The sequence below is a fragment of the Balaenoptera physalus genome (assembly GCF_965194825.1).
Source record: "Balaenoptera physalus genome assembly, chromosome: 6".
NCBI lineage: Eukaryota > Metazoa > Chordata > Mammalia > Artiodactyla > Balaenopteridae > Balaenoptera > Balaenoptera physalus.
In genome coordinates this window covers 114,802,941-114,814,337 of record NC_138885.1, presented here as the reverse complement: position 1 = coordinate 114,814,337, position 11,397 = coordinate 114,802,941, and the positions used below count along the sequence as shown (strand labels likewise).

The window sequence follows — 11,397 nt, the reverse complement described above, 5'->3', positions numbered from 1 at the left end:
CGGGGAGAAACCCCACAACGTAGGGGCGCTCCATCCTTCCTTAGCCTCTTCCCATGCCTTGTGGGTCCCGAGGCCCTGCTGCCAGAGGCAGCGCCTCACATCCAGGCCCGGGCTTGCTCGCACCTGACGTTCACCTGGATGGCGAAGGGGGAGGTGGGGCAGGAAGGAGCGCAAGCGGACCGTGGGGGAACCTGCGCGGGAGCGGACCACCTGGAGAGGGGCGCACGGCGGCGCTCGGCCGGCATCCCCCTGCGGTGGAGCTCCCGGCTCGCTGCCCCTCAGACCTGCCCACGGCCCTCCGCCCGCCCCCCGTCACTCACTTCCCTTCCAGACAATGGCGCGGCCGCCTGTCACCCTCACCCCACCCCTGGAGGCAGAGCGGGGAGGGCCTTGGCAGGGAGGGCGCGGGGCCGGAGTTGAATGATTGAACTTTCCAGCGGAGTTGCGGCGGCCGCGAGGTTCCCGGCAGTGCGGCCCCGGCGCGGAGCTGGGAGCCTCGGCCAGCGCCCGGCGCCCGCGCCCCCGACCCGCAGCCATGGTGCCCGGGGCGCCCCTGACCCTCTGCCTCTGGCTGGCGGCCTCCGGGGGATGCCTGGCGGCCGGCTCCGGCGCGACGGCCGCCCGGCGGCTGGACGAGTCGCTGTCGGCCGGGAGCGTCCAGCGCGCCCGCTGCGCCTCCAGGTGCGCCTCAGCCTGCAGATCACGCGCATCTCCGCCTTCTTCCAGCACTTCCAGGTACGAACCGCCGCCCGCCCGGGTCCTCCCCGGCGCTGCGGGCCGCGGCGGGTGCGCACGGGGCGCGCGCCTCCCAGCCTCGCCGCCCAAACTTCTCGCCCAGCTCAGCCGGCAGGTCCGGCTTTCCCTCCGCGCGGATTTTACAATCTGGGTGCGCGAACCCTCTTTTCCAGCCCCCTCCCTGCTCCCGAAAGGGAAAAGAAGCCTGCGGCATCTTTACCTGACTCCCTTCTTCCGAGGGGGAAACGAAAGGCGGTTTCTTTGGGAAGGGAGAGCAGTTTTGTGGCTTCCAAGGGTGGAAGTGTGGGTTTGTTAGTTGCCCGGGACTTCGGCGCGGGACTGCGGGCTGGTAGCGAGTCCCGCAAACTCCGGGGCGCTCCGGGCCCTCGGCGCGGCGGGCGCCGCGGGCACAGCGAGCGAGACCGGGAGGCGCGCACCGCTGCGCCCGGGGACCCGCGCGACGAGCCCCGGCCCCGCAGGTGCCCGCGGGCGGACACTTTTGTCTCTTTCGAGCTTTGCTTTCGCACTCGGCGGGCCGAGAGCTCGCGGCCCACCCTTCGAGCCCTGGGGGGGCCAAGTCGTGCGTTCCAGCGCGTTTGTGTTGGGGCCCGGGGAGGCGGTGGTGATGGTAGCTGTGCGCGCCCCGATTCGGAGCCCCAGAGCTTCTAGGTCTCGCCAACGAATGGCGTGGATGCAGGGGATCCGGGACTTGGAGGCGCCGTGTTTGGATGCTCTGAGCGGACTCCCGGGGGCCAGTATCGCCCCCAGCCCTCGTAGGTTCTGTCGGCTTGAGGGTAGGAGAGCTTGTGGGAGTGTGGGTGTTGGGTGTGTAGAAGGTTCAGAGAACGGCACGCTTGGTGCTGTGGATGGCCGGGATCCTGGGGCGGGGGGGGGGGGAAGGGAGGGCGCCACAGAGGGGAGGACCCCCGCGGGACTTGCTCAGGGACACTGGCTGAGGGTGGGCGCACGGGAACCGCTCCCGGCCCCGACCGAGGCGCGTCTCACAGCTGCCTTCCCCAGCTGACCCGAGTGCGCGCACTCTGAAACCATTCACGCAGATAACCGAATTCCTCTCGTCTGCCGTGGTTCTCGCCCTCGGCTCTTCGTCTCTCTCCTTAGTTGCTCACCTGTTCCAAAGTTCCGACTTCTCGCCGCAGGGAAAACTGCGGAGGCCAGAAGGAGACCGGGGCTCCTGGGTGGGGTTCTAAGCCGAGCCCTCTGCCCTTGAGAAATAAACTGGGCGTCTCTTCCACTCGGGCGGGATAAATGGGCCTTCCCAGAGGCCCTGGGGACTAACCTGCGACGGGAGGCCATCGTAATGACCGTGGAGTTGGGGACGAATCTCCGAAGTCTGAAGCCATGTTCATTCTGGCTTGAGAACTCATGAAACCTCGCGCCGAATGGCACAAGGAGAAGTAAAAGTTGGGATCTTCAGAGAGTGAACCAGCTGGCGAAGTTTGCGTGCGCCTGAGTGCGTGCTTCTCTATGTTCTCAAAGAAGCGACATCCGGTGGGTGTCAGAGAACTCGGCGCGCTCTGCTGTCCTCGTGGGTCCTCAGGGAAAGGGAAAAGGGAGTGTGGTCTCGTGCGCTGAAATTACGCCGACATCCTGGAGAGGGCCCCTCCCCAGCCACCTGGTTTCCAAACCGCCGGCCCTGCGTTCAGTCACTCTCCTGAGGAGATGCCGCGCTACTGTGTAAACGACAACAGAAAACAAAACAAAACGGCAGCCTGTTCCCAGGGAGAAAGAGTATCTTTTCTTTTTCTTCTTCCCTTCCTTTCTTTCTTCTTTCTTTATTTTAATTGAATTGTCAGTTGCTGTAATTTATTTGTTTTACAGTTTCAGCGGCTAAAGAAGCAGTTTAGATCAAGCCAATTCCTGTGAAAGGCTTTTCTTGTGGTCTCTTGGCATGATTCCTCTTCGGAAGAAAAACTGCTGACAGAATACACATTGCCAGACAATCCTGATTACATTTTAATTAGCTGGGTGAAATAAGCTGCAAATTACTCAGTTAGGACTTAATAACTGCTGTTTTTGCAATCAATTGCAAAGCCATTCTTGGAGGTTTAACCCTAACCTGGTAATGCCTATCTGATTTATCTAAATTGCAGGGATTAAGCGTTCTTAAGATTTGAGAAGACAGAAGCACACACTCCTTATAAAGCGTCAAGCTTCCCTGCCCCTCCCCCTTCTTAAATAATTGGAAGGATGTGGAGGGATCAGCCTGCGGGCAGCTCATTACGCTGCACGTGGAATGTATTAGTGGGCAGGAGAGGCTGGGCTGGTGGAAGGGGTCGGAAGAGCCCCTTCTCTCAGGGTCACCCCACCCACTTGGGCAAATAAACCGTAGCAGAAGGCTGTTTCTGGAGCAGGTGCCGGTTCCCAGCTTCTCCTGCTCAGTTCCCGGCCTCCTTTGAAGGGGCTGTCAGGGCCAGTGACCTGGGCTAGCAGGCCTGCAGAGGAGGCTGGGGTCCAAACGTCTCCGCCCCAATTCTGCACGCTCTCCAGTGCCTCCCAGCCTTGCAGCTCGAGGCTGAAGGTGGATGGGGCGCACGTGTGCCTCCACATGTGTGGGGCTGGATCGGCTTCACCTGTCAGTCATGTGGCTGTCAACCTTGCCTGACGGCACAGGGGACTCAACACTGATGCCTGGAAGTGGGGGTGGTGATGGGGATACCGGAGCATCTGTATCCTGAATGGTCTGCCCACGGTCCCCGACCTGAAGGAGCTTAGGATTTCATACTGCAAGGGAGACGGATTCTGAACTGAGTCATTGATTTCACCACTGAGGGCTGCCTCTCATTTGTGGAAAGCAGTAACGGCTAGCATCTCACAGGTTATCAGTACCCGGCTCCACGATGCCGTGCGCAGGGCATTTGGCACGTTGCCATTTCAGGTTCACACGTATCATGCGTGCACGTGGCTAAAAGCCTGGCAACGGAGGCAGTTGGGAAGGGCGTCCTTTCCTCAGTGAATGCAGCTGTGGGGTAAGGAGCAGGGAGGTGGGCTCTGGAGCCGGGCAGATGGGCTCTGCGTCAGGCTTTGCCACTTGGCAGATATGTAGCTTGGGGAAGATCACCTTCCTGAACTTCCAGCCTCTCGTGTGCCCGGTAGGACACCTGCCCAGCAAGGTGGAGATCATAAAACTTGTTGGGGATAATGAAAGCGATGGTAATAAAGGGGTCACTGTTCTGGGGGTCTTACAAGTCTGTCTCATTTCATCCCCACAACCGTCATACAAAGAAGGTACCGTTGGTGTCCTCCTAGAACTGATAAGGACCCGAGATGCTGAGACGCTAATAGACGGGGGACCTGGGTTCCCAGCAAGGACAGCTACAGGTTTGGGATTTGTTCCTATCTCTAGGATTTTATTGGTTAGTGGTTTAACTTACTTCAGAACTGGTTGCCTTTTTCTCAGGCCCCAGCGCCAAATGGAAACATGCCGTCCATTATTCAGAGAGCAAGAAGTGTTGTCGAAGGAACTAAAATATAAAACTTGTTCTTTCTTCTGTGACCCTTCTCTCTTGGAATTTGCTATCCAATGCTGTTCTCAGTAAAGCATAATTTAAACGTGAAGTCATTCGCATGGATTTCACTGTTCATCTTTCTCTTGTGCAGTGCCAGCGTTACATGCAAACATCAGATCATTTCACTTATATGTGGAATCACCAGCTGTGCACAGTTTTGATTTCCTGGTCCATCCCTGGAGGGAAAAGTGGGGACCAGACTCAGGAAGGTGGGAAGGAGGAAGCGAGGACCCCCAAAGTGCCCTGTGTAGGGTGTGCCCAGTGGGTGCCCCACAAGGGGATCTTGCAGGACGTGTGTAGACCGTCATGGGCACCCAGGGTCTGGCGAGCGCACAAGCCTGCTCGGGCACGGCACTTGCCCAGTGCCCTGTTCTGCCAGCTGCTGGACCAACGCATTGCACTTTGTTCTAGCCGGGTCCTCAGGAACCTGAGCCAGGCGTCTCCCCCTCCTACTGCTCAACCCGTAGCAGATGGTCAGCCCCCAGGTGTACTTAGATCTGCTTGCCAGATGCAGTTAGCTACCTGCATTAGGGACGGGCAGTAGGCTTGTTCCCGTGGAGTCTCGGACTCTGGCTGGCCATCCACCAAACACAGTATGATGGTCCCAGCGTGGGACGGGGACAGCTACCACTGAACTCTGGGACACATCACCGCACGCATGCGCCGCCCTGACCCTCCTTGTGGTCACTCTCAGGTCCCTGCAGAGGGTAGGGTGTGACCGTGATTTGGGGGTGAGGAGGGGGAGGCTGGGAGGGTTGGGGTGCCGGTGGGCCAGGGAGTGGGCAGCCGAGAATCTTGCCTGGGGAGGAGGGGGCGGTGAGAGGCAGCAGCATGCCTGCCGGAGCCTCCAGAACATGCTCCTGTATCCCATCAGACTGCACACACGAAACGCACACTCCAAGATAAGATCATTGAGCATTTCAGTGTGGCGGTCTCGGCACATTACCCCTCAGGTGCACGGCCCCTTCTGAGCGTGGGCCACGTGCACCGGTCATTTGTCCCTGAAGCTGGCCCTGGTTTGGGTTTTTGTTTTTTTTTTTAATAAATAAATAAATAAATAAATTTATTTATTTATTTATGGCTGTGTTGGGTCTTCGTTTCTGTGCAAGGGCTTTCTCTAGTTGTGGCAAGTGGGGGCCACTCTTCATCGCGGTGCGCGGGCCTCTCACTATCGCGGCCTCTCTTGTTGCGGAGCACAGGCTCCAGACGCGCAGGCTCAGTAGTTGTGGCTCACGGGCCCAGTTGCTCCGCGGCATGTGGGATCTTCCCAGACCAGGGCTCGAACCCGTGTCCCCTGCATTGGCAGGCAGATTCTCAACCACTGCGCCACCAGGGGAGCCCTGGTTTGGGTTTTTTAACCCTTGGAAGAGGTAGGTTAAGCCCACTTGTCCTGGTGGTTCTTCATATTCTGTCCATCGTGTTCAAGGGTACAATGCTGACGTGCTCACTTGGGAATAACCTGCTGTGCCCTTGTTTTCTCAACCTCACTAGAAGATTAAAGAAGAGGGAAAACAGAGACAATGTGCCTGAAGCAAGCTCTGTCTCTTTTTGGGTGACTCTCATTTAACTTGAGAGTGGCCTCCTCTCCTGCGCTCGCTGGGACCTTCAGGGCGGAGACCCTGCCTGTCTCGCTAGGTCCTGCTCGTCACGGCAGTGATGGAGCTGAGTCTCAGCTTTACCGATAGAGTCCTTGCACTAAATATTAGCAGACCTGCAACCTGCTCTTTCTCTGCCCGAGTTTTCCCAGAGGAGGCTCAGTAGAATGGGGCTTGAGGAAAAAGAGTAGCCCACGTGTAATAAAATAGGAAGAGTGCGTCTATTTCTCTGCCAGATTTTGGGACCTGAAAATTTTGGGAAAAGTGGGTGGAATCTTCTTGGAAGATAAGTAGCAGGTTGCTGGCAGCCTTGGTCCTAGGGCTCTAGAATTTTATTAGTGTTAAGAGATTCCACCTTAATGGGACATTAGTCACTCTCCAAACTACTGCTGATAGACTCGTTTAGGTAGCTGATTAGAGATCAGAGGCTTTTTTCTAGCAGTAATTGGAAGCTGTTTGTTTTGGCAAAAGGGAGAACTAAGCTGGTGATTAGCTCATTCTGCTTAGAGGACTAGCCTCTCCTCTCAGAAAAAGTAAACAAACAATTACTTTGTTTGTTTCAAACAAACAAAGCATCAGAAACCTTTAGCAGCCACAAATCTGCCCCAGGCTCGCAGATTTTTGGAGGAGCGATTTTGTGGTGAATACACTCAGCTGTGGTGTGTCCGTTTGGCCTGCCGTGAGATTGAAGTTACATGCTAGAAAGTCTCTGGGAAGAGAGTCCATCCTCAAGTTTGACCTTTATATTTCCTGGTCTGGGTCACTGGATCTCTGGCTGTGTTTCTAAGAATTTCTGAATTTGACCCAAACTAAATATTAGGTTATTCATGGCAAATTTTCATGTTTTTAATACAGCATTTCTCCTTGAACCGTGATTTACAAGTGTATCTTATTGTGACTATTACAGAACATTAAGAAAACACATTAGAAAATACCGACTTATTTATTTCTTTGTGCACTGTACTATTAGAGGAGAAATATATTTATATTTATATATCTATATATGTTTATATATCGAGTATAGTATATATTTTTATATATTTCAATATATTATATTAATAAAATACATACATGTATGTATGTTTGGAGACCTACATTTAAAAGTTAATGTTGTTGGTTTAAGCATTCCCACCTTAATAGCCTCCTAACTTATCATTTTTTTACGTTTTTTTGAAATAGATTGATCAGGTTTCACTGTATAACCTACCTGGGTATGTTTCGGCAAATGGGCATAAAACTTTCAGGCTAGGTAAAGAAACTTATCAAAGTGTCAGTGGGCACTGCTTGTATTCACTCAGAAATGGAGAAGTTCCTACGTGTGACTTGCTATTGCCTTCCGGAAATCTGATTCTCACACGATTTTGAGGGTTGGGCTTGAGACAATGATCAGTGAAGCGTATCTGTATTATTGAGAGACATTTTTTATATGAACAATAGTACTGGGGAAAATAGCAAACGCCCTGTTGGAATGCTTTGTCAAATTACCCCATAACTCATACTGTTGGTGCAGTGTCTGAGCTCCAAGTCCTTTCGAGTGCTGAAGCCAGCCACCTTTCAACATTTCCACTCACCCTGCACTCCATATTTTGGAAGTATGTTGTCTATCAACATATGGCCTTTATTAAGTATGACCTAGTTTTTCCTCGTCACATTAATCAAAGATATCCATAACTCCTTCAAACTTCAGATCAGCGTGAGGTCGCCCGCATTACCACAGTAGACTGATAAAACTGACATTCTTGACATTTTAGTTATTTTTGTACCATCTATCTTAGGAGAATGTGTAATTTGTTTTGGATTCTCTGAATATTGGAAATGGGTCATAGACACCTATTCCTTCTCAGGAGACGCTGTTGGTGACTTTCTGTCCCTCACCCCACCAGCTCCCTGGCTCCTGGATCGGCAGCTAATAGCTTACAGCTGCTCCCCCAGAGAGACTAACCTTTAGCCGCTGGGCACCATCTTGCCAGCAGGGCAGTGTACCCTCCTTCCCTGATGAGGGCAGATCATAGCCATTGGCTCACCGCTGGGGGATACAGGAGGCCAGCCCTCTGCTGGGATCAACTCTGGTGCAATTTATGCTGCAAAGCATTGCACGGGGCCAGGCTTATCAGGGCTCTAGCCGAGATCACATCCCTACTCAGCTCCTCCTGCATCCTTCCCTCCCCTTCCACTGAGAGTTTCCCCCCTGATACATCACATTCACAGAAAGACCCCTTTCAGCCTCAGCTTCCACGAAACCCAACCTCAGACACCTACCTTCAGATACCTCATCTGATTCAACCCTTTTGTTTTGCAGATTGGACAGCTTGATGCTTATAGGAATGATTCATTCAAGCACATACAGATAATGGATAGTAGAAGTCAAGATATAACCCAGCGTTCACAACTCTCAGCTCAGACTTTCCCCACTATCCCCTTTATTGGTTTTTTTATTGTTTATTTTTTTAACTTAATTTTTATTTTACATTGGCGTATAGTTGATATACAGTGTTGTGTAGTTTCAGGTGTACAGCCAAGTGAATCAGTTATACATATACATATATCCATTCTTTTTCAGATTCTTTTCCCATATAGGTTATTACAGAACACTGAGTAGAGTTCCCTGTGCTCTACAACAGGTCCTTGGTGATGATCTATTTTATATACTGTATAGTAGTGTGTACATGTTAATCCCAAACTCCTAATTTATCCCTCCCCCTCCTTTCCCCTTTGGTAAGCATAAGTTTGTTTTCTACGTCTGTGAGTCTGTTTCTGTTTTGTAATCCACCATTCCCTTTAAAAAAAAAAAGTGAGAGTTTATACAAATTAAAAAAAGAATCCTTCTAGATGGGGAAGCACGTAAGAGTCGGTACGTCTTCTGTTATTTGAATTTAGTTTATCTCTCCTGATGATTTCAGTAAAAAGTTTCAAATCTTGATCCTAAGACATAAGCACATCGTGCTCCTTCATTGCCTCTGTGAAAAAATATGTGTACTCGGCGCTCCGTGTGTTCTGGTTCTGCCTATCCGCAGTTGGGTGAATCCGCCAATGAGGAACCCGCGGATACAGAGGACCGGCTATACTCTTATTATAACACGGACCGGCTGTCCGTATTTACATAACAGACTTGAGCATCTGCGGATTTGGTATCCACAGGGGTCCTGGAACCAATCCCCCACAGATCTCAAGGGACGACTGTACTGTTAAAGCCAGCTTGAAATAGTTGTCTGGTAGGTGGACAGTAGGTGGGGTGAGGGGACATCATTAACCTCAGTACCCCTGGCAGGTCTAAGAGGATGGCAAAGAGGACCAGTTAGTTCAGATATTAACCAACTTTGCATTTACTCAGCAAGTGACCAGGCTGCCACATCTCCCAGGACCAAGAGTCCCCTCCATCTCTTTAAAAGATTACGCACATGGTTTCAAAATAATGAGCGGAGGCATTTTCCCTGATGGTGATGGAGAAGGTTGGATAAAAGTGGTTACCCCTGATAGCCGATGAGTAAGGAAAGATTTATGGAAGCAGTGTTTATGGCTCATTTTAATGTAAATCTCAGACTGTAGATGCTGGGTCTGTTTCTCCCTTAAAAAACAAACAAACCCCACAAAAAACGCCGCTTTAATCACTTCCACTTATTTCAGCTAATATCGATGGATTGCTGCAATTTCAAAGATGAGGTGGTAAAGTCCCTACTCCTGAGGGATTTATAGTCTGGTAGGGGCTAAGACTTGTAAACAGACCACTGCAGTCCACAAGGGAGGGCTCAGGGAGAGTTACTTGTGTGAGATCTCAGGCTGGTTGCTATAGGGGACGCGTCCTAGGGGAGACGACGCTTGAGCTGAGCCTCAAAAGCTGGGCTCTTCCAACGCAGAACAGCCAACGTGAGCAAACGCAGAGTCTCGCAGGAGTTTGCTCTGTCTGCTGGGGGCTCTCGGTGGCTCCTCACGGACGGGATGCGGCGTCAGCCCGCCCAGCCTGCAGCCAGGCATTGGGAACTTGTTGGTAAGAGCTGGTACAAAGCTCAAGTGCTTTGTTCTGCAGGACGGGTTGAGAGCAGGTCATCACGCTTAGGGGTGTCTTCCTGCTTCGTGCTGATGTGGTTGGACATCAGGCGACACTACCAGCTGCCCTCATGCTACGGAGTTGACCTCTGTGGAGAGCCTCGCCAGCACCCCTAAGAAAGAGCCCCAGATGAGCATGAAAAGGAGAGAAGGGGGCTGCGTCTCCCGTCTCCCTGCCATCACGCTTTGGCTTACGGACGGACCCCAGTTCCGATTGGTGGGGCTGGATCCTAAGTAAGAAACTCTCCTGAATCACTGAGCCACAGGGGGTAGAAGGTACTTAGCGTTCATCGCATTTTTTGCTTTCTTGGTGCTGAGAAAGTAGTTTCACATAAAATATCTATTGGACCTTCACAGCAACTCTTTGAGGTCAGGAGTGTTATTTTATGTTTACAGATAAGACAACTGAAGGTTGTGAGCTATTGGGAAGTGAGATAGCCAAGTCTTTATAGCAGAAACTCAAGCCCTAATTGTCATGTTCCTAAATATTTATACTAAATGATCTGCTTCTCAGCATGTTGACAGTGAGAGAAGACAGAGTGAAAATATCAGCTGTAATATCATCGACAGTCACGGAGTTTTGGGGGGAAACGGACCTCCATGTCTCACTCTCTCCTTGCCTCTTGGAGGTACCACTGCATCACGAAGTGCCACAATTGTGGACGATTGAAAGGTTGCTGGTGTGATAGAAAAAAACCATTAAAAATATCAGTCCATCAACGACATCCGCTGTGCATCTGTCTACCCCAATCTTTCTTCCAACCAATATGGATCTGTCACACACAGATGTTTTTTAGGTAGCTTAGATTCTGGGGACCCAGCATAAGTGACACATGCTTCCTGCCCACAAAAGAATTATTTTCTAGTGGAGAGAGAGAGGGCGGGGCGGGGGGGGGCAGACATTTACGCAAATAGTTGCAAAGAGTTGTTGAAGTGAAGAAAGTGTTATAATCATGAATCATCTTTTAAATCTTTATAGAGAATTGTGTAACACATTATCATAATTTCTTAGATGAAGATTTTTTTTCCCTTATAAGTTGATTTTGTTTAGGTCCACCCAGAATCCCACTTGTCTAGCAAAATAACAGAGTAGTATTGTGATCCTTGCAGGCATGTTTCACGAACAGCTGAACTCCTTGATGCCGTGGAGGATGAGTTTGTTGTCTGGGAGTAACAGAGGTCTCAGGGCTTCACCCTTGACCTTCATTCTTGGCTGCCGTTGCTGTTTTGTACAGTGGTGGGACACATTTGGAATATTTGCAAGTGGTGTTCATGGCTTGTAGGTATGTGACAGCTACTTCCAAGAACTCAGGGTGTCTTATAAGTTTGCTCGCTTTCCTTTTGTTTTGGTTTTGGGAGTGTGTGTGTGTGTGTTTGTGTGTGTGTGTGTTTACATTTTATCATTCTTTGCATCATCTCTAAGATATAAAAGTTGGACAGTAAGGAATTCTGAGAAAAGAATTTAGAAAATTCTCAAGGCAGTGCATGAAAAGAAA

General features: G+C 51.2%; 1 protein-coding gene across 1 annotated transcript in view; it reads left to right on the top strand.

Moving 5' to 3' along the window:
* Positions 1-414: 414 nt before the first annotated feature.
* Positions 415-11,397, top strand: part of LOC309662928 (uncharacterized protein) — a gene marked incomplete at its 3' end in the record, with an annotated part of 112,055 nt that continues 101,072 nt past the window's right edge. Inside the window, exon 1 of the mRNA XM_082466134.1 lies at positions 415-735. Within this exon, the coding sequence (XP_082322260.1) occupies positions 421-735 (315 nt within the window). The 5' untranslated portion in view covers positions 415-420. The remainder of the gene's footprint in view (positions 736-11,397) is intronic.